Below are 22708 nucleotides of genomic sequence, written 5' to 3'. Positions count from 1 at the left end.
TTTCTATGAGTGAGTTTTGCCTGTATACATGTCTGTGAACGAACCACATGTGTGTCTGGTACTCATGGAGGGCAGAAGAGGGTGCTGGGTCCCCTGGAACTGGAGTTACAGACAGGTGTGAGCTGGAACTGAACCCAGGTCCTCTGCAAGAGCAGCCAGTGCTCGTAACTGCTGAGCCATCTCTCCAGCCTCACAGTGTAACATTGTAAAGCTAGAAAGATGTTAAAAAGATTGCTTGGTTTAATCTCTTTTTATTTAATAGTTGAAGGGACTGTAGCCTAAATTACCTCACAAGGTCTCACACAGCTATAACTTGTTGGCTCATGCGTAATATCAATGATATTTTCTGTTCAGCTTTATATTTGTGACCTCTTTGTGGATAATATTCAAGCCATCTTTCTAAACATGTATATTCCTCTTTGGGCAGCTCTATCAGAATCATCATCTCAGGATTCTTTAGATGCATTCATGTCAGAAATGAAATCAGGGAGCACATTAGATGGTGTGTCCCGGAAGAAACTTCACCTGAGGACTTTTGAACTAAGGAAAGAACAACAGAGGCTTAAAGGGTTAATAAAACTTGTAAAGCCAGCAGAGATCCCAGAACTAAAAAAGTAAGTAGTTCTAACTGGAAAAAAAAAATGTGGGGCTGGAGAGATGGCTCAGCGGTTAAGGGCACTGACTGTTCTTCCAGAGGACCTGGGTTCAATTCCCAGTACCACATGACAGCTCACAACTGTCTATAACTCCAAGATCTGACACTCTCACACAGACACATGTGCAGACAACACCAATGCACATAAAATAAAAATAAATTATATTTTTAAAAAAACATTAAAAAATTGTTTTTGAGACAGTATCTCATGTAGCCCACCCTGGCCTCAAAGAGGTTGTTGTAGCGTAGATGACCTTGACGTTCCGTCTTTATTTTTACACTTACTGTGTATATGTGGCTGTGCAGACGCTGCAGATGTCAGGAGTCTGCTCTCACTGCTTGGTTCTCTTTCCATCATCTGGGTTCCGGGATTCAGCTCAGAATATCAACATGGTGATGAACATCTTTACCCACTGAGCCATCTCTCCAGCCTAACACTGAACTCTTAAAGAAAATTTCAGTCATGTTTTTATTAATTCTTTGAGAATTTCATATATTTTCTTGATCATATTTAACCCCACTCTTCCCCCTAACTCTATCAGATTTACCCAGAGCAGTGTGTGTATAATTAAAATATAATTACATCCTGCCTCTATTTCCCAATGCTGGAATCAGAAGTATGTGCCACCACATCAAGTCTTCTTTATCTTTGTATTTAATAATTACAGAATTATTTTGTTTTGCAGAGTGTGTGTGCTTTTGTGCATGTACACTAAGGGTCAAACATGATAAGTTTGTATAGTAAGCATGTGCTATACCCCGGTGCAGATAACCTTTAACAACAGAAGGACTGTTTGTGAAATTTAGATTGCTGGATGATTTTCCATGGATATTATATGGATTTCTGGTTCATTGGAATGCTGTGAGGTTTTTAAAATTAATCTTACTGTTGAGCAAATTTAAAAAACAACATGCACAAAAGATTCATTCCTCTAATATTTAAAAACCTATGCAAAGTAATAGATAATCAGCCACACAAAATATAAGAGGCCAAAGGAGATCAATGGACAGGCCACAGGAGATGAAATATGCACACGTGCACACACACAAAGACCTGGTAGTGCACGCCTGTAATCCCAGTGTTTGAGAGGTAGAGGAAGAAGTGTCAGCAAGTTGAAAAAGAGCTTGATCTACACTTGGCAGTGTGTGTGTGTGTGTGTGTTTTGAATCCTAGCACTTAGGAGGCAGAGACAGGCAGATCTGAGTTTCAGACTAGCCAAGGCTACATAGTGATACCCTGTCTCAAACAAAAAAAAAAAAAGCAAAAAACAACCCTCAGCATAACCAAAACAAAAAAGAAGAGGAAGAAGAGAAAACAAAACAAAAAAAACCAAAAACATTTAGGGCTAGGGCTATAGCTCAATGGTAGAGTGCCTGCCCAACATGTGTAGGGTCTGGGTTCAATTCCCAATACTGAATTAAAAAAAAAAAAAAAAAAAAAAAAAAAGAAATGTAAATTTATTTATTTAGTTTTTTTGTTTTGTTTTGTTTTGAGACAAGGTGTCACTAAGTAGCCTTGACTGGACTGGAACTCACTCTATAAACTCTATAAAAGACTAGCTTCAGACTAACAGAAATCTGTCTGCCTCTGTGTCCTGAGTGCAGTGCTGGCCATCACACCTGGCCCATTTCTAGAATCTTGTCTTTTACATACTTAGAAAATGATGAATATATATTATAATGTTGTTTACAATAGCAAAATATGAACAATCGGGTAATGATTACCAAGGGCTGGATTAAATATATATTATACAATAGAATACCCTGTAACTATTAGGATAAAGAAGCAATTATTTATGTAAAATGTGGAATTGTTATCAAAATATACTAAGTAGTAAAAGATATTAGGTAATAGAAGAGTGTGCGCAATGTCTGTGTGAAGGGAATATGTGTAGGTAAGGAGTTGAAAAAGAGAAAAGGAGAATCTCCCCCAAGTAGCCATAGTGGTTTAGGTCTAAAATTATGGTTGTGTGATGGCAGTTTTAGCTTTAACTAACAAGTAACTAGAAAACCATATACAGTTTTATTGCAGGCTGGGCGTGGTGCCCCACACCTGTAATCCTAGCATGAGGAGAGCTGAGCAGGAGGTCTCTAGTCTGAGGCCACCTGCTTGAACTCAGCAGAACAGTGCGTTCCAAGCTAGTCTGGACTGTGGGGTGAGACCCTGTTTTAAGACCCGACAGCTAGGGGTGGTGGTGGTTCATGCCTATAATCTCAGCACTTGAACGGTTGAGAAGTGGGGACTGCTACAAGTCAGCCTATGTAGCAAGTACCAAGTCAAACCAGGGCTGCAGAGACAGCTCAGTGGTGAAGAGCACTGGCTGTTCTTCCAGAGGACCTGGGTTCAATTCCCAACATCCACATGGCAGCTCCCAGCTGTCTGTAACTCCAGTTCCAGGGGACCCGACACCCATGGCAAAACACCAATGCATGCAAAAAAATATAAATAAATAAATAGATAGATAGATAGATAGATAGATAGATAAATGAATAAATAAATAAATAAATAGCCAAAAACGGTGGGCTGGAGAGATGGCTCAGAGGTTAAGAACACCGACTGTTCTCCCAGAGATTCTGAGTTCAATTACCAGCAACCACATGGTGGCTCACAACCATCTGTAATGAGATCTGGCCCCCTCTTCTATGTATATAATAAATAAATAAATATTTTTTTAAAAAAGCCAAAACCAAACAACCAACCACACAAACAAAAAAAAAAACAAAACTGTATTTCGATTAAAATGGCTAATGCTAACGAAAATCTCTGCTCTTAAAAAAAAAAAAAAAAAAACCAAAAAAATAAAAAACAAAGCCGAGCGTGGCTATGTGAAAATTCACATTGGATCCCCTGCACATTGGAGAGGCGCTGTGTCAGAGTAGCCCAGTTCTCATGGCCAGTGTAGAAAGGAGAGTGGAGGTGGGAAGGAAGGAAGGAAGGAAGGGTACCAGCAGTCAGACCTGACGCGTGGGAGAAACAAGGGACTGGAGAGGGCCACAGGAGGTTGACATCTTTCTCCTTTTTCCTTTGGTCATAAACCCAGGGTTAAAGCAGCCGAGCTAGCTGGCCGAGGGTCATGAGTGACACCTTCTAACAGTTCTCGTAGTTTAGATTGAATTTATAATAGTCCTGCGTGATCTCCTCAGAGCGGTAGATCTTAAAGGGTTTTAAAGATACAGGTAAAAAGCTATGAGCACAGATAATCTGTATCTATCTATCATCAATCTATAGCTATCTATAATCATTCTGTCTGTCTGTCTGCTTACCTACCTGCCTACCTACTCCCCCCACCCACCCACTATGTATTTGAGACAAGGTATTCTATTATGTTGCCCCAGTTGTCCTGAAACTTGTAGTCCAGGCTGACACTGAGCTCACAGAGAGCCACCTGCCTCTGTCTCCTGTATGCCGGGTTAAATGCATGAGCCACCACACCAAGCACCTTAGAACCAGCGGACAGCTTTTTAAGTACTCTCCAAAAAAATATTTATTTTTGTTTGATGTGTATGGGTACTTAGCTGCATGTATGTGCACCACATGTGTGCAGTGCCCGTGAAGGCCAGAAGAGGGAGTCAGATCCTCTGGAACCAGAGTTGTAGCTGGTTCAGCCGTTTGTGAACTACCATGTGAATTCTGGGGATTGAACCTGGGTCCGCTGGAAGATCAACCGTGTTCTTAATTGCTGAGCCAGCTCTCCAGCCCTTAAGTACTTAAAAAAAAAAAAAAAAAAAAAAAAAAAGCAATGTAAGTCCTTCTTTAAAAGGGGAGGATGTGTAATCTCTAGGGAGTTGGTTTTGTGAATCTACTTCCATCTGTAGAAGGAGATTATAAACTAGATTTTGACACTCCCCTGCCTTAGCTAATGTTTATGAGTGGAGTGTGTGTGTATGAGAGAGAGAGAGAGATTCCATTTTTATTTCTTTTTTTGAAGGGGGATAAATTTTTATTTTATATATAGCTATTTTACCTTCATGTACATCTATGCACCACTTATGTGCCTGGGCCCATGGAGGCCAGAAGATCTTCCGGTAATAGAGTTACAGACGGTTGTACGTTCTGGGAATTGAACCCTGGGTCCCCTGGAAGAGCAGTCAGTGCTCTTAACTCCAGCCCCAAGATCCCATTTTCAGTGTGACAATACTTTCTGTATTTTTATTGACAAGTGTTGAAAATGTAGAGTGTGTTGATACAAAAATAGGTCTGGTGAGTACATTGCAGGTGGACATTTGTGCAGGACATTTCTTGTTTTATTTAAATGTGTACTATTCAGTATAATACCCTATAATATTAAGCATTATATACTATTAAAATTTCTCAGTTTTGAAAATTCAAGTGCTCAGTGGCCAAATGTGGCGATATCTAATCAAATGGATAACAATATAAAATATCCATTTTTCCCGTCATTGCAGAAAGTTTCATTGTACAGTGCTGTTTTAGGTTGTCAGTGAATGTGTGTTATGCCCCTCATCCCTCTGTATGAACCTGTAACTCTTATGTAAGAACATCTAGATGTTAAAGATGGGTTGTGCTTTTATTTTCCTTCACCAGTGACCTCTACTGGCGTCACCATTGATAAGTGCAAAGCCGTGTGGCATGTTGGGAACTCCTGGGCTGAGGGGTAGCCTCGTCTTGCCTTTACTACCTGTGTCTCACAGTCCTCAATAGGCTGCGGCCTCTTTCTCTTTTTATGTCCAGATACTCACCTGTGGTCACTTCCGTTTGTTCTGAAGTGTACTGTCAGTTTCATGGTATTTTAAAAACATCTTATTTCTTAGTATTTCATGCGTGTGTGTTACTGGCTGAGGGGCAGTACACGTGTGTGGCGGTCAGAGGTTAACTTTGTGGAGTCAGTTCTCTCCTTCCACCTTTATGTGGGCAGGCTAAGGGGCTGAACTTAGGTTGCCAAGCTTGATTGACCATCTCCCCGGCCCAGTTTCATGCATGTTGTTAAAACCTTGGATGTCGCTAGAATAGGTATTTATAATTGTTCTTCTTCCTAGGACGGAACTTCAGGCTGCAAATACTGAAAACAAAGCTAAGAAACTTGTATTACCTCTCTTTGGTGCCATGAAAGGAGGAAGCAAGTTCAAGTTAAAAACTGGAACAGTAGGGGTAAGTTGTGAGGTGGAGTGTGTTGAACTCTTAGCCCTTGAGCCGTCCCTGGGCGAGACTTTGTCTTATCCCCTGGTTATGTGGGAAAGGACTGCCGGTTCAGCATGAGCATCATTCTGCCCAAGTACCCAGTACCAAGTAAAGTGAAGCCTGGTCGTGTGCAAGACTGCAGCCCCAGCACTGAGGGCCGCTGAGGCAGGAGGATGGCTGGGCTTGCTGACGGACAAGTCTTGCTGGGCTGCAGGTTCAGTGACAGACGCTACCTTACGGGAATGGGGTGGAGAGTGATGGAGGACATCTGATGTCCTCTTCTGGCTGAAGTGTGTACACAGGCATGCACACGTACACAAAAGAATTGACTAATCCATGCCATTCGACGTGAAAATAACTTCTTTTCTTTTCTTTTCTTGTTTTTTGGAGACATGGTTCCACCATGTAGTCTTGACTACCCTGCAGCTAGTTCACTAGTTTCTAAGGAATGGTATATTTAGGAATGAAGTGCCTATGTTGATTTTCCCCCAATACTATTGTTTACTGCTGTAATATTTTCTTCCTCATTTAAAAAAAAAAAAGGTTTTTTGAGAATTTGTGCATTGTACTTTGATTATTTATATTCACTCCCCTTCTCCAACTTCTCCAAGATCCATGGTCCCCTTCCTACTCACCTAACTTGGTAGCCTCTTTTTCTTTTTCTTTCTTTTTTGATTTTTCAAGATAGAGTTTCTGGCTGGCCTGGAACCAGCTCTGTAGACTAGACTGGCCTCTTGAGTGCTGGGATTGAAGGTGTGCACCGCCGCCACCCAGCACCTTCTTTCTTTAACCCATTGAACCCAGTCTGTGCTGTCTTAGACGTGTGTCCTACTGGAGCCCACGTGATCGACCAGAGGCTGTACTCTCAGAGAAAACTGAGAGCTCTCCCTGCCTCTGTGATTTGCTCCTCAGCCAGGGCGAGAACTCTGTCCCCTCCTCCCTTTTTCACGCTGGGGCTTCTGTCTGGCTTGCACTTGTGGAGGTCTCGTGTGTGTGCTACAACCACTGTGAGTTCATACACGTGACTGCCCTGCTAGGTCCAGAAAACACTGCTCCTTAGAGCCGTCTGCTGCCTCTGACCCTGGCAGTCTTTCTGACCCCTTGGGCAGTTTAATATTTAATTACCCGGTAACCCTGTGGAGCACTGAAGACTGGACCTAGGGCCTTGCATCTGCTGCATACCCAGGGCTGTGTTGAGCAAGTTTTGTATATTCTCCAGTCTAGTGATCTCTGGCCCTAGAACTTGCTGGAAACGGGTACTAAGATCCACAGATGGACAACATTCCCTGCGGAGGTCAGGCTTCTAGCGACTTTGGTGGGGTTGATTAATGTAAAGTTTGCATCGGATACATTTAACCTAACCTCCTAGAAGAGCTTTGTCTCTTTTTACCATCTGCGGAACTGCTTCCTCGGTGATGGTTTCATTTCCCTTGTAGAAGTTGCCGCCCAAGCGTCCAGAACTCCCCCCAGCGTTAATGAAAATGAAGGATGAACCTGAAGTCGAAGAGGAGGAGGAAGAGGAGGAAGAGGAGGAGAAAGCAAAGGAGGAGCAGGAAGAACAAACGGAGGATGGAAGCAGCAGGCTGCCTCAAGAGACAGAGATGGAGCTGGAGAGAGCAGTGCCGGACCCGTGGGCTCGCACAGATCCCTCTGGCTCCAGGGAGACAGAAAGCCACGGTAGTGCCTTGCTTTTCCCTGTGCTCACTAGTGGACCAGTTGTGTTCATTAAAGCAAAGCCAGTGTTGTGTTTGTTGTTACAGAGGATCAAGGTATATGTGTATGTGAAAATCGCAGGTTGGGTTTTCTCGTTCTAGCAAGCCTGAGTCCGTTGGACAACTCTTGGTACCTCTGTTGCACTGTTAGGTCCCTGCCAGGTTGGACCTTGTCTGGGTTCACGCCTGTCACGGCTGGATAGCACTATGAATTTCCTTCCCTTGTCAGTGTGCATAGTCCTTTCTGGGGTGTGGAAGCAGACTGTGGGAGCTAGGCTTCCAGGTCGACAGCTCCAGTCTCTGAGTCTTGTGTCCTAGGTATGCAGTGTCTTTTTTTTTTTTTTCGAGACAGGGTTTCTCTGTGTAGCTTTGCGCCTTTCCTGGAACTCCCTCTGTAGACCAGGCTGGCCTTGAACTCACAGAGATCCACCTGCCTCTGCCTCCCAAGTGCTGTGATTAAAGGTGTGAGCCACCATGCCCGGCTAATATGCGGTGCCTTTAGCAACAGGGACTTAGCATCAGTTCTGGGAGGCAGTAAAGAGCAAAGTAATAGCTCATATTGTTCGAGGAGTCATTGAACTAACCTGACCAACCACCTGGATAATGGTTTCTGGTGCCTAGTGCTGAGATATTTGTGAGGTAGGCTATGGTCTTCTGGGAATTGTTGTCAGCACAGGTGAAGTAACTTTATTTAAGAGCTCAGGTTTTGGGTTGGGGATTTAGTTCAGTGGTAGAGCACTTGCCTAGCAAGTGCAAGGCCCTGGGTTCAACCTCAGCTCAAAAAAAAAAAAAAAGAGCTCAGGTTTTAAAACTTGGTTTAAAAACCTTAAAGATTAAGTAATTAGTAAATCTGTGGTTGATAGGGATTGTTCTAAGTTTTTTGTTCTCTGTCTTCTTATTTTTTTACATAGAATCATATTACCTGCTATTCCATAGCCTCTTTTTTCCTATGTCCTAAAAATACTATTATTTTTTAGTTTTTAAAGTTACATTTATTTGTCTATATGTATGCGAGTATGTGAATGCATGCATGGCACACATGTGGAGGTCAGAGAACTGTGGGAGCTGGTCCTCTCTTTCCACCACGTGGATAGTGGGGAATCAGGCTTGGTAGTGATAAGGAATAATAAAAGTATTGTTTTTATTTATTTGTTTGTTTGTTTGTTTGTTTATTTTATAGAACAATAAACACCTTTATTATGAATGAGTGATGCTTTATTTGCCTTTCCGGGCTTTGATCTTCCTCAGATAGAACTCCAGCTCCTTGCCTTCTAGCACATAGCCATCTGCTCTGCCACACTGGCCTGGTCTTGAGGCAATACAGGCAAGAAGCTTGCCCTGCTGGAACTGCTCCTCCAGAAGACTGCTGATTTTAGTGTTCTTTTTCCTTTCATCATATTTCTTTTGGATTTTCTTTGACCATTTTTGTTTAATATTTCTTCCTCCTCAGGAGTCAGCTTGGCCCCCTTCTTGCGGCCCAGGGGCAGCACATAGTGAGACTCATACCACTGTTGGTATGGTGTGCTGTCAATAAGCACAATGCAGTTCTTCACCAGGGTCTTGGTGCGGACCAGCTCGTTACTGGATGCATTGTAGACAACATCAATGATCCTTGTTTTCCGAGTACAACACTCAGAGCCCCAGGAAAAGTTCCCCACATCCAGTCTTAGGGCACGGTACTTCTTATTGCCTCCTCGGACTCGGACTGTGTGTATATGACGAGGGCCAGTCTTCGTGTTGGCAGCAGCCGGCCCAGCCCATACTTCCGCTTCTTGTGGTCGGGCTTTCTCGCCTGTGCCAGTTGTCTCGAGAGATGCCCATCGCTCAGCGCTGGCTGGAAAGAGGAAGCGCAAAGCTTCACGGTCCGGCTTCTAAAACGCTCAAAAGTATTATTTTTAAAATGTGGTTTTCTTTTACTAAAGGTCTTAGTGGTCCAGTACATGTATGCATCATGATTTGATTACCTTTTACTTTTTAAACATGTAAAATATTGAATCATTTTTAAATTTAATTGAAAATGTAGAATTACCTTTATTGTGTGTGCTCTGGTGTACCTATGGAGAGTATGACTTTCAGAGGTCAGTCCTCTCTTCTGCCAAGTGCGTCCTGGGACCGAACTCAGGCTTGTCAAGTTTGGTAGTAAGTGTCTTTACCTGCTGAGCCGTCTCATTGGCCCTATTCATTTTTACAATTATAAAAATGTCAATAATAAAACTTGATACTTAATTCTGGCATACATTTAAATATATATACTTCTAGAACTTAAATTTGGAAGTTGAGAGGGACGTATATACATTTTAACGTCTTTTGTTGTAAGTCATTTGAAGTGGAACTTGGGTGGTTCTGTAGACTTCTGGAGGCTCGTTTATCGAAGACTGTAAGGCTAACTGTGTCTGCTGGTTGTCTGACCGAATGACCATCTCAGTATGTAGCTGCTCTCCTTGTTTTTGATTGTTTGGACTCTACTGTGAATTAAATAACAACAATATATCCTGGCACTGTTTTTTATAGAAACCATGTCTCAACTCAGCCAAGCGGAACAGAGTAAAGATCATCAGGAGATGGGCAAAATAGCTTCGTCATGTGAGGACCCCTCAGGTGAGTGGTGTAGCAGACACCGTTGCTGCTCTGCACACAGGTTTTGTGAACAGGGAGGTGGCAGCAGCTGTCTTGGGAGGCAAGACGGAAAGTGGCCTTACAAACCAGGCTACAGCCAGGGCCCTAGACAAGAAGAGAATGCATAGAGGGTTTGTGTGGTGCCATCTCCTTTGCCTAATTTTTTACTCCTAGACTACTTCCGGGGGCTCCCTGTCTGTCCCACAAAGCAGTCAATGCCTCATGCTTCTCTGAGCAGATAGAAGAAGCCCTCTGGTATTACCTCTCTAGTCCAGGATGTCCCACCAGGGAAGTGAATCAAAGCTGTCGTGACACATCAGTTCATAGATTGGCTTACTCTCTTCCTGACTGCTTTTCTCTGGCTTTGCCTCTTACAGTTAAACTGTGATAGTAAAAGCAGCCTCGTGTTTGAGCGTACGTACAGCCTAGCTTTGGTATTTAAAAACTGAAAGATATTAGTGGAAGGAAACTTCTCATTGTGCATGTGTGTGTGTGTGTGTGTGTGTGTGTGTGTGTAGAACAAAGACTTACTCTATTTTTAAAATTGTGTGTGTGTGTGTCTGTGTGTCTGTGTGTCTGTGTGGGGGTATGTGTATGTGAGTGCTGCTGTTCTCGCAGGCCAGAGGTGCCAGATCCCTCTGGAGCTGGTTACAGATGGTTGTGAGGCACCTGATATGGGTGCTGAGAACCAAAGTCGGGCCCATGTAAGGTTAATATATGCCTTTAACTGCTGAGCCGTCTCTCCAGCCCCTGTATATGTTTGTGTGTGTCTGTGATTGTATGCCCCGTGTATACAGGTACCTGCGGGGACCAGAAGGTGGCATTGGATCCCCTTGTTGCTAGACTGTGGGTGCTGTGAGCTGCTTGACAAGTGTTGGGAGCCAAACTCAGCCCTCTGGAAGAGCAGCAAGCACTCTCAACTGCATTTTTAAAAAGATTTCTTTATTTATTATGTATACAGTGTTCTGTCTGCATGTATCTCTGCAGGCCAGAAGAGGGCGCCAGATCTCATTACAGATGGTTGTGAGCCACCATGTGGTTGCTGGGAATTGAACTCAGGACCTCTGGAAGAGCAGCCGGTGCTCTTAACCTCTGAGCCATCTCTCCAGCCCCTTAACTGTATTTTTAAAAGAGATTTATTTTTAGGGGTGTGTGTGTGTGTGTGTGTGCATGCATGTGGGTATGTGCACATGAGTGCCAGTGCCGAGGGATTCCAGAGGCGTTGGATCCTCTGGAGCTGGAGTTACAGGTAGTTGGGAGCTGCCAGTGTGGCTCCTCTGCGGGAGCTCTTAGCCAGCGCGCCAGCTCTCTGAGGCTCGGTATGCAGCCTCTAGTTACCGACATGCCAGCTGCTGAGGTGTCCACGACTTCACTTTCGGCACCGTCGGGGTTCTCTCTGCAGCACTTTTACTTCCTCTGACAGCAGCTGTTTCCACTTTCCCCTTTAAAGTAGCACCAGAGAATGACTGTGGAAGGACCAGAGATGAGCTGAAGACAAAGAAAGCCCCCGGTCCCGGCAAAGTGAGTACTCGTGGTCTGTGGCTCTCGGGTGCCTGGAGTCTCCAGCAGCCTTCGCTCCTTGTAGAAATCTGGACCCTGCTTAATTCTCATTTTTTAAATTCTTCATCTACCCTGCTCATCTACGCTACAAGCTACCTCTTACTAATTTATGAATGCTTTTATATCTTAGTATGCAATGCAAAGAAGTAACATGTTGTCTCCCTCCTTTTATGACACAAAAGTAGAATTGATATTCTCCATTCTAGTCTTAATTTTAAACCTGTCGTGGGAATCGTATTAATATATCCAGAGCTTCCTACTGTGTGGATGAGCCCTCTTAGCTAGCTCCTTAGAGAGGGACAGTTGGGTTGTTTCTGGTCTTTACTGTACCAGGCTATAGTGAGTCATCTTAGGGATGTATATTTGTAGCTGTGGTGAGCTACTAGAAGTGGATTGTTAGATTATGTCAGGGGTCCCTGGGATCGTCTGGGATCAGCAACAGGGAAAGGCAGCTGGGCAAACGTGGGGTTAGCCAGGTGCAAGGCCCACAGAGTCTTCTTCCTCCAGCCGTACGAGACGTGCTTAACCACCCTGGCAACTAGCTATGGCACGGCCCATGTTGCTAAGGGGAGGAGCTCATGTAAGGACTCCGGATAAGGGTGCTTAGAGAGGGTGTGTCTGTCAGGTAAGGCATTCCCTGCCTGCGAGTGTTCCATACTGGCAGGAAGAAAGCATAACCACATTGGGTGTACAGCAGAGGCACAGTGAGCCCCCATACCTGTTAGAGCACAAGTCACTCTCTCAGACCAGGGCCGTAGACTCCAGCAAAGGCCAGCCCTGTCCAGTCTTACAGAGGATAGCGGTCAGGCTTGTCCTGCGCATGCTCTCCCGCACCAGTGTGTGTGTGTGTGTGTGTGTGTGTGTGTGCGCTTTGCTGTTATTACTGTTCATTTTTTAAAACATTTATTTATTATGTATACAGTGTTCTGTCTACACATATCCCCACAGACCAGAAGAGGGCACCAGATCTCAATACAGATGGTTGTGAGCCACCATGTGGTTGCTGGGAATTGAACTCAGGACCTCGGGAAGAGCAGTCGGTGCTCTAAACCTCTGAGCCATCTCTCCGGCCCCCATTTTTGTTGTTCTGAGACAGGAACTTGTGTGGTAGTGCAGAAGTGCCTCAACTCGCCCCTCCTGCTTCAGCTGGCCAGATGTTAGCACCATTTAAAGAATTTTTTTTTTTTTTGGTTTTTGAGACAGGGTCTCTCTGTGTAGCTTTGCGCCTTTCCTGGAACTCACTCTGTAGCCCAGGCTGGCCTTGAACTCACAGAGATCCGCCTGGCTCTGCCTTCCGAGTGCTGGGATTACAGGCGCGCGCCACCACCGCCCGGCTCATTTAAAGAATCTTATACTGGGGCTGCAGAGCTAGTGTAGCTGGTGAGGTGCTTGCAGGCAAGTGTGAGGATGGGGGCTTTGGATCTTCAGCACGTCTTCAGTCCCAGTGCTGAGGAGGCAGACAGGCCAACCAGCCTCGCCACATCAGTGGATCAGCCATCAGAAGACTATGGAGGTAGCTTAGAAAGACCCTTGCTGCCAAGCCTGCCGACTTGAGTTTGATGTGGTGAAAGGAGAGAATTGAATCTGACAAGTTGACCTCTGACCTCCACATGTGCCCCAGGGCATGCACACTCAAAAGCACAAATAGATTTGTTTGTTTGTTTAAAAATAGATAAGATTTTATAAGTTAAAAAAAACAAACAAAAAATGGGTGTGGTGGTACAGGCCTTTAATCCCAGCAAAGGCAGGGGTAGGCTCATCTCTGAATTTGAGTCCAGCCTGGTCCAAAGATCAAGTTCCAGAACAGCCAGGGCTACACAGAGAACCCTGCCTCAAAAAACCAAAAGTAGATAGATGGATGGATGGATGGATGGACGGACAGACGGACAGATAGATAGATTGGCAGATCGATAAACAAATAAATGAATAGTTAGTGGGACAGGTGTGGTGGCACATGTCTTTAGTCCCAGCACTTGGGATGCAGAGGCAGACGGATCTCTGTGACTTTGAAGCCAGTCTGGTCTATGTAATGTGTTCAGGCTGGCTGGAGCTTCATCATGAGACTGTCTCAAAAGTAAAAGTGGAGGTTGGGGATTTAGCTCAGTGGTAGAGCACTTGCCTAGCAAGCTCGAGGCCCTGGGTTCGATCCTCGGCTGAAAAAGAAAGAAAAGAAAAAGTAAAAGTGGAGAGCGATTGAGGAAGACCGTCAACAGTGCCTCTGGTTTTATGAAAAAAGTCAAGATTCAGAGAGAGAACGTGCCCTCTATTAGTTACCAGTGTCGGGATCGTTCATGGAAACTGTTCTCTCAGCTCTGTTTAGTGACAGGCGTAAAGATAACTCTTACAGCTGGAAGTCTTTAGGGTCAGACATGGTAGGACAGACCTGTACTCCTAGGTGGGATGGTCACAGATTCCAGGGGACCCTGAGCTGCTCAGTGAGACTCCGACCTAATGAACAACTCGTTTGAGTAAAATAGTCTATTTCTTCCTTGCAGTTCCCACCCATACTGTCTTCCAAATACCCCGAAGATGATCCAGACTACTGTGTGTGGGTTCCACCTGAAGGTACAGTTTTTATTTTTCTTTTCCTTCAAGATGTATGTATATAAGCCAGGCGGTGGTGGCGCGCGCCTTTAATCCCAGCACTTGGGAGGCAGAGGCAGGTGGATCTCTGTAAGTTCAAGGCCAGCCTGGTCTACAGAATGAGACCCAGGACAGGCGCCAAAGCTACACTGTAGCTAGAGTTTTTCTGGTCTTGTCTGGCCCATGGTCAGTACAAATCTCTCTCACCTGCCAGTCCCACAGCCGCTCAGACCCAACCACATAAACACACAGAGACTTACATTACTTACAAACTGTATGGCCGTAGCAGGCTTCTTGCTATCTGTTCTTATGTCTTAAATTAACCCATTTCTATTAGTCTATAAGTTGCCACGTGGCTCGTGGTTTACCGGTACCTTACATCTCGCTTGTCATGGCGGCGGCTGGCAGTGTCTCTCACTCAGCCTTCCTGTTCCCAGAATTCTCTTCTCTGCTTGTCCCGCCTATACTTCCTGCCTGGCTACTGGCCAATCAGCATTTTATTTATACAGAGCAATAGCCACAGCACTACACAGAGAAACCCTGTTTCGGGGGGAAAAAAAAGATGTGTGTATGTGTATGTCAGTGCCTACATGTATGTATGTATGTATGTAAGTGTACAGCATGTGAGCCTGTTATCCATGGAAGCCAGAAGAGGGCATTGGATGCCCTGGAACTGGAGTTATTATTGGTGGTTGTGAGCAGCCATGTAGACGCTGTAGACTGAACTCAAGTCCTCTGCAAAAGCAGCAAGTGCTCTTAACCTCTGGGTCATCTCTGTGGCCCGTTTATATTTTTAAATAGGCTGTATACTTAAAGTTACAAAAGTATAGAGTAAGTCTCCTTTTGATGGAATTAAAGATATAGAGACACATCAGCTGAATAGAGTTTGTGCGTCCTGTGTAGATCCTTACTTAAACAACCTCTAAAAAATTATTATAGTCTAGTGTGTAGATCAGTCGGTAAAGTGCTTGCCTAGGATTTGTGGAGCCCTGGGTGTAATCCCTAATAGTGCATAAGCCAGGTGTGGCAGTGCAGGCCTGTAATCCAGCACTTGGGAGTGGACACAGTAGGATCAGAAGTTCAAGGCCATTTTTTACTACATAGCAAGGTTGAGGCCAGCCTGGGCTACATGAGACCCTGCTTCAAAAGTAAATAAATAGATAAATAAAAAAGTAAAAATAATTTCTGTGAAGTAATGAGACAGCCACACACATTTGAACACTGAGTATTTGCTGATAGGAATTGCTGTTGACTCTTTAAAGGTCCTGAATGGTGTTGAAGGATGGTTTCGGAAAATGCCCTTATATTCTAGACAGGTTCACAGATGTAATGACATCTGATATTACCTTTAAATGCTGATAGTGGGGGATAGGAGACGTTTGGGCAGAGGCAGTAGATAAAGCAGGATTGGCTACGTATTATTAATTATTAAAGCTAGATGAGGGATGCATGGGTTCTTTATAGTTTTCTGTTTTGCAAGAATTTCAAATGTTATTAACTGAAAGACAAAAACCATTAGATCCTGCCTCATTTACTCATTTTTTTCATCTAAAGATAATGAAATAGTATCAGTTTCTTACTAATTCTTACGCATTATATAAAATGCCTATTCAAAAGATAAGATATATTTCAGCACCTTTTTCCGCACAAGTGGAGGCTTTTCTACCCATTATTTGTACTTAGCACTACTCAGAGATCCACTGCTGTTTATAGATTTCTTGTTTCTCATTTAATTGTCATCATAGTTACTGATTTTTGGTTTTTACTTTTTTATTGTGTGTGCGTGCGCATGTGCGTGAGTGCGTGCGTACATGATGTGCATTTGGAACTCAGAGGACAGCTTGCAAGCGTCACCTCTGCCCTCCACAGTGCAGGTCCTGGGGCTGCTGGACTTGGCAGCAAGTGACTTTACTTACTCAACCATCTCACTGTTTTTCTTAAATGTATATTTGATTTTTATTAATTTTGGTTGTGTGTATATAATGCACAAGGATGATAGGGATGAGGAGTATGTGTTCCATAATGCACATTTGGAGATTGAGATTGGAGGATTAGGAATCCACAGCCAGCCTGGTCACACAGGTATATGCCACTGTGTCTGGCTAAGTGGTACTATAGTTCTTTTTTATGACAGACTTTGTTATTTAAATAGTTCTCTCATTGGATATTTGCTGTGTTTCTAGTCTTTTGCTATTTATTACAAACAAGTCTCTAATGAGTAATCATTAGATGAATTAGTCAGTTTCAGAAAGACAAACATTGCATGTCTTCTCTCATTTGTGGGTCTTAGATTTTTCATGGACACATAGAATCACACATGTACACATGACACAAAATGAGAAGTGAAACTGTCCAGAGGAACAGAGGGACTAATGGAGGGGAGGGAGGGGAGGAAGGGGAGGGTAGTGGGGTTCAGGGGGGTGTGCTCAAGTGCAGATATACTCACGTGGAAAACCACATGTAATAAAATAAAACACTAGGAAGAAAATTAATAAACACAGAAATTGAAAAGATAAAGGTTACTGGACAAACTAAGTAAATAAAATGTATATGATATAGAGATACATCTGTAGGTAAAACAATGAGGTTAATGTCCTGGGTCAGAGGTGTGCCCAGAATTCCAGCCTGATGATATTATACCAGTTTTGTGCTAGTACGTGCACACATTGGAAGAGATGATTGTTTTCCCCGCAGGCCCATCGCATGTTGGTTTTTTGGTGGATGGTGTTTCTAAGATACTAGTATCTATTACAACTTTAGTTCCTAGAAATATTTGCTTTTTATCCACTAACAAATGTTGAAATAGAAGTAAAAAGAAGCCAGGTAGTGGTGGTGCACGCCTTTAATCCCAGCACTCGGGAGACAGAGCCAGGGGGATCTCTGAGTTCGAGGCCAGCCTGGGCTACCAAGTGAGTTCCAGGACAGGCACAAAACTACACAGAGAAACCCTGTCTCAAAAAAACAAAAACAAAAAAAAAAAAAAAGAAAAAAAGAAGAAGAAGAAGTAAAAAGAAACCATATCCTGAAATAAATGCCAAAAAGTAAATTTCCTGAGCCAAGTATTGTGGCACACGCCATTAATCCCAGCATTTGGGAAGCAGAGGCAGGCAGAGATCTGTGAGTTCGAGGCCAGCCTGATCTACAGAGCAAGTTCCAGGACAGCCAGGGCTACACAGAGATAAAAGAAAGAAAGAAAAACATTTTAAAGTAAATTTTCTGTTCAAAAGAAACTGCCTTGTTTGTTTTGCTTTTGACCTCTGGATGTCTGGATAGTTTCCTCTTGACTTTGGAAAAGCCAATCCATCTCTTCTTTTATGTTTGATGCAGGTCAGAGCGGGGACGGCAGAACCCATCTGAATGACAAGTATGGCTATTGACTGGTTCCCAGTCTCTCAGGAAGAGCTCGTGGACAAGCACAGGGTGTTTGGGGTGATGCAGCCAGTCATGCCAGGGACGTTCATTGGACCGTTCGTGAGATGGGGTGACCGCCCTTTTCCCCTGTAGCCATTGGATTCTCCTGAACTGTGCTGTGTATATTTAAGTGTGTGTGTATATATGTAAAAAGGAACAGTGGACACTGAAAACTAGTAAAATAAGAGACATGACCCTACTGTAACGTGAGAGGGTGATGATTTCCCTAATGTTGATTTAAGGTCATAGCTTCCAGTGTAATTAAGGGCCTGTGCCTTCAAGCGGGTGACCCTGGGATTAAGAGTCCCATGCTCTACCGACTGAGCTAGCTGTGCGAGAAATCCACGGGAGTTAGGATATAAATTGAGGAAATGTACTCACGAATACAGAACCGAGTAAACAGCTGAAGTCTTCCTCTGTTCTGACCACTAGCAAATCCACCTGGAGGTCAGATCACACCAAGGAGCAGGAAGAAGTACCACCTCCTCCAGGCTGTATAGCCCAAGGTCATAGGTGGAGCAAATACCACTCCAGAAGAATAAGAGGTAGTTTATTTGTAGTCAAATGTCAGTGATCTTAGCTGAGGGACTTGGGTTCAGGTTGCCCCAAAGGGACATAGAAGTGGGTCCACCATGGAAGTGACTATATGAGCTTTCATTAGTATAAACAGAGAAGGTCATAAATCAGTGCATATATTAAATACACCGGTGGAGACTACAGGTAGGTGAATTACAGCAAAGTGGGGAAATTCTACCACCGGTTCAGGCACTAACATAACATTCTTCACTTTGGGGTTGCTAGAAGCTGGTGGTCTACCAACAGTACACTCCAGAGATTGGTTTGTCAGAGGATACAGGATCAGACATGGAGATGGACAATAGATGTCTATTAAGGTGATAAAAATAACCCAAGATAATTTGTTTCTGGTTCTTCAGCGTTCTGACTTTTTACCATCACACAATTCTAATAAGGCAGTCGGTCGGTTACCTGGTAGAATATTCAGCTTGGGTATATAGCTTTTTTCCTGGGAACTTCTGATAACGCTTCTGTTGGCCAGCCATTACATTTTGGGCATACAAAGGCTAGATATTTTCTAGCACCGTGGTCTAACCAACTGAGTCAACTGGTCAACCCAAATGTTGTTTTGTATCTATCTCAGGGTTAGCAAGGCCCATTCCAGAGACATGATAAAGATGAGTCTGAGCAGGCAAGAAGGCATTCTTCAGAGAGAGAAATAGCCACTAAAGAAAAGGCCCTGGACCATATTAATACTGTTAGCCATCATGATCTGGGTCTTTCCATTTTACCATCTCCATCTCGTGTTTACACAAAGGTGAGAGGAATGTTGTACCTGCAATTAAAATAAGAGCATAGAATGACCCAAAGAAGCAAAGGTACATTGGGCGTGATGGCACAAGCCATCGATTTCCAGCTGTTGAGAGGCAAAGGCAAGCAGGTCTCTGTGAGTTCTCGGCCAGCCTGGTCTACATAGTGATATGTATTCAAAGCTACATAGAGAGACCTTGTCTCAAAATCAAAAAGGAGGAATAATAGTAAGGTTGCAGATGAAGGAAATGGACATTTTAACCAGCAAAAAAACCTCTCTGGGTAGAGCCCTTGCCTAGCAAGCGCAAGGCCCTGGGTTCAATCCTCAGCTCAAAAAAAAAAAAAAAAAAACAAAAAAAACAAAAAACAAAAAACAAAAAAACCAAAAACCTCTCTGTCATCCTATTCTTCAGCTAGACTGAATGTGGTTTCATTTTTTTTGTTATTATATTTGTGTTTTAATTTTACACATCAGCCATGGGTTCCCCTGTCCTCCCCCCTCCCGCCCCCACCCCTCTGTTCCCATCTCCTCCAGGGCCAAGACTCCCCTGGGGATTCATTTAAACTTGGTGGATTCAGTACAGGCAGGTCCAGTCCCCTCCTTCCAGGCTGAGCAAAGTGTCCCTGTGTAAGCCCAAGGTTCCAAAGAGCCAGCTCATGCACCAAGGATAGGTCCCGGTCCCACAGCCTGGGTACCTACCAAACAGATCAAGCTATGAGGCAAATGATTTCATTTCTAGTTCATGAGGTTTTAATGTTTATGTTTGAAATAATTTATTCTTGCTTTTTTGAGACAGGGTTTCTCAGTGTAAAAATTCTAGCTGTTCTGAACTTGCTTTGTAGACCAGGCTGAAAACTACCTGCATCTGCCTCCTGAGTGCTGGGATTAAAAGCATGTGCCACCACACCTGGCTTATTTTTTCTTTTTCTTTTTCTTTTCTTTCTTTCTTTTTTTTTTTTAAAGATTTATTTATTATGTATACAGAAGAGGGCACCAGATCTCATTACAGATGGTTGTGAGCCACCATATGGTTGCTGGGAATTGAACTCAGGACCTCTGGAAGAGCAGTCGGTGCTCTTAACCTCTGAGCCATCTCTTCAGCCCCTATTCTTGCTTTTTAAAAGCTAGTTTTTCTTCTTGATTCTCCAACTGTAAACCTTGTGTAGCGTGGCTTTTTCTACTTGTAGGAAGAGTTGGTCTTTACAGTCTAAGTTATTATAACTCTTCTTTGTAATTAGTAATGCCTCTTGGTATTACACAGCATTCCAGTTTAAGGAAATAAATAGTCAGTCACATCACGAAAGTGTGGTCATGATATAGTATCGTGACAGGAGAAGAAACAGGAGGCTAGACTTGTGAGAAACCAGGATCCCACAGCTTTCGTGAGTCTCACTAAATCCCATTCATTACTTCACAACCAGAAAGGACATGTGACTCCATTGAGCTCATTTTGTAACATTACCAGTTTACTTGTCTTTGGCAAAATGTGAGTACTGTTTCGTGCTTTTCTCATCCTGGCTGACTGGAGCATGCGGTGCCTTGAAGTCTCATTTAATCTGGAAATATGGGATCTTGTCTATGATCTTTTTGTTTGTTTTGTTTTGTTTTTCAAGACAGGGTTTCTCTGTGCAGTTTTGGTGCCTGTCCTGGATCTCGCTCTGTAGACCAGGCTGGCCTCGAACTCACAGAGATCCTCCTGGTTCTGCCTCCCAAGTGCTGGGATTAAAGGTGTGCGCCACCACTGCCCAGCATGGCTATGATCTTTTTTAAGGTGTGCATTTAGCAAAGCCAGTCTTTCCTAAAATTCCTAGTCCAGTACTCATACACCCAGAGAGGTTTAATTTTGGCTTGAGCATTTGGCTGAATTTGATTAAAAACACCATGAATACTGTTACCCTTGAGGACTAGTTGTTTTGTGTAATTTGGACAAAAAGAATCCATCTAAAATCTTTCTAGTGTCCCTAATAAGAATCAACAATCTCAATGTTACTCCAAAGCCTTTCAGGCCTGATGGTACTATGTCTATCATCTGGAGTTTGAATCTATCAGGTTGCTCCTATAAACTGCAGTTTGAATGTTTGATAGATTTGGTTAGATCCCATTCTTTGTTATATCTGATGACCACATTTACAGGGTGGGTGGTTGTCAAGACTGGTTATGCAGAAATAAGAAATCTCGGTAGAGCTGTAACAGATAGACTTTTGAGACAGGGTTTCACTCTGTAGCCCTGGCTGGTTTGAACTTACTATATAGACCAGGCTGGCCTTGAACTCACAAAGATCCGCCTAAGGAGAGTATTGGGATTAAAAGTATGTGCCAACACACCTGGCCAGGTTGACCCTTCTTTAACATTTTTTTCTTTACGCTTATTTATTGTATGTATATGCCTGTGTCCTAGAGCATGAGTGTGGAGGTCAGAGGATAATTTATGGGAGTGGGTTCTGGGGATTGAACTCAGATTGCTAATCTTGGTGGCAAGAGCGCTCAGCTGTCTTGCTAGCCCCAAAGCGATTCTTTTATCTAGGAATTTATTGTATTTTATCGTTTCCAATATTGTGGCAATATAGTTATCCAGTTGTTTGGACCCAGTTACTGTTCTTTTTATTTTGTTTTGTTTTGTTTTTTTGAGACAGGGTTTCTCTGTGTAGCTTTGGTGCCTGTCTTGGATCTCACTCTGTAGACCAGGCTGGCCTAGAACTCACAGAGATCCACCTGCCGCTGCCTCCGGAGTGCTGGGATTAAAGGTGTGCGCCCCACCACCTGGCCCCAGTTACTGTTCTTAGTAGGGAGAATTTCCATTGCTTTGACTCTAGGGGTTATAGATCTATAATAAAATTACCCCCACAAGGAAACTCCCTTGGTAGAGTTAATACAGAGCTCTGGCAGTGTAAAGTCTGGATTTCTTCTTTATCCCAATTTACTAATAGTAAGGGAGTGGTGAAAAATTGAGTCATTCCTATCATGAAGATTTGGTTCAAGGAATGTAAGAAGTTTGGGTAAGCAAACATTTGGTACCAAAACATGCCTAATGATGAAGGCATGATATCACTAAAGTCATCAAGATCAGCATTATTCTTATCATTAAAAAAACAGGTAAACCCCACGTTTTTTCAGGCAAGTTTTAAAAGACACATTATTTTCAAGAAATCCGTCCTAAAAGATTAAGAATTAGGGCTGAGAGATGGATCTGTGGTTAGGAACATTTGCTGCATAATTGTGAGGACTGGAGTTTGGATCCCAGCACCCAGATAACAAGCCAGGCGCCCGAGTGAACGTAAAACACTGTCAGAGGCATTTGGATAAAACCTAATGTTTCCGGTGCCTCATCCAGTAAAGGATAAAGCATGAAGAAGCCTTTGTTCTCTAAGCCTTTTACCCCCTTAAAGCAAAGTCTCACTGGGTGCCCCTGGCAGGCTGGAACCAAGACCCACCTGCATTGGCCTCCTGGGTGCTGGGAGCAGCGATTAAAGGTGCATTATCACACCCGGCCGGCCTAAGCTTGGTTCTTGTTGTTGTTTGTTTTGTTTTTAGATTTAACACCTTATTGTTCAAAGAAGTGAGTTGGGTTTCACTCTTGCATCAGAGCGTCATTGAATTTTGACCTAAGAAAGTTAATAGTCTTTAATTATAGCAAAATCATTTAAGATTTATTTTTTACAAACCCTCCTATGACCTGGCAGGCCGTTTGCAACATACTTTCTGGT

At 43.4% G+C, this 22708-nt stretch overlaps 1 protein-coding gene and 1 pseudogene across 2 annotated transcripts in view; one reads left to right on the top strand and one right to left on the bottom strand.

Annotated features, from left to right (window-relative positions):
- The window catches only part of LOC118571616 (solute carrier family 4 member 1 adaptor protein), a 28636-nt gene extending 10760 nt beyond the window's left edge, over positions 1-17876 (top strand). The window contains exons 8-14 of one of the 2 annotated variants that reach the window (XM_036170723.1): positions 428-614; positions 5654-5765; positions 7232-7472; positions 10019-10105; positions 11577-11644; positions 14179-14248; positions 17594-17876. In XM_036170723.1, the coding sequence (XP_036026616.1) occupies positions 428-614; positions 5654-5765; positions 7232-7472; positions 10019-10105; positions 11577-11644; positions 14179-14248; positions 17594-17643 (815 nt within the window). In that variant the 3' untranslated portion in view covers positions 17644-17876. Of the gene's footprint in view, positions 1-427; positions 615-5653; positions 5766-7231; positions 7473-10018; positions 10106-11573; positions 11645-14178; positions 14249-17593 lie in introns of both variants that reach the window. The other variant, XM_036170722.1, reaches the window with a different exon arrangement.
- On the bottom strand, positions 8686-9363 carry LOC118571618 (annotated as a pseudogene).
- Positions 17877-22708: the final 4832 nt, after the last annotated feature.

This window comes from Onychomys torridus, chromosome 21 (genome assembly GCF_903995425.1).
Source record: "Onychomys torridus chromosome 21, mOncTor1.1, whole genome shotgun sequence".
Classification (NCBI taxonomy): Eukaryota; Metazoa; Chordata; class Mammalia; order Rodentia; family Cricetidae; genus Onychomys; species Onychomys torridus.
The sequence above is the reverse complement of the archived record's forward strand: the minus strand, read 5'-3'. Positions and strand labels throughout refer to the sequence as shown.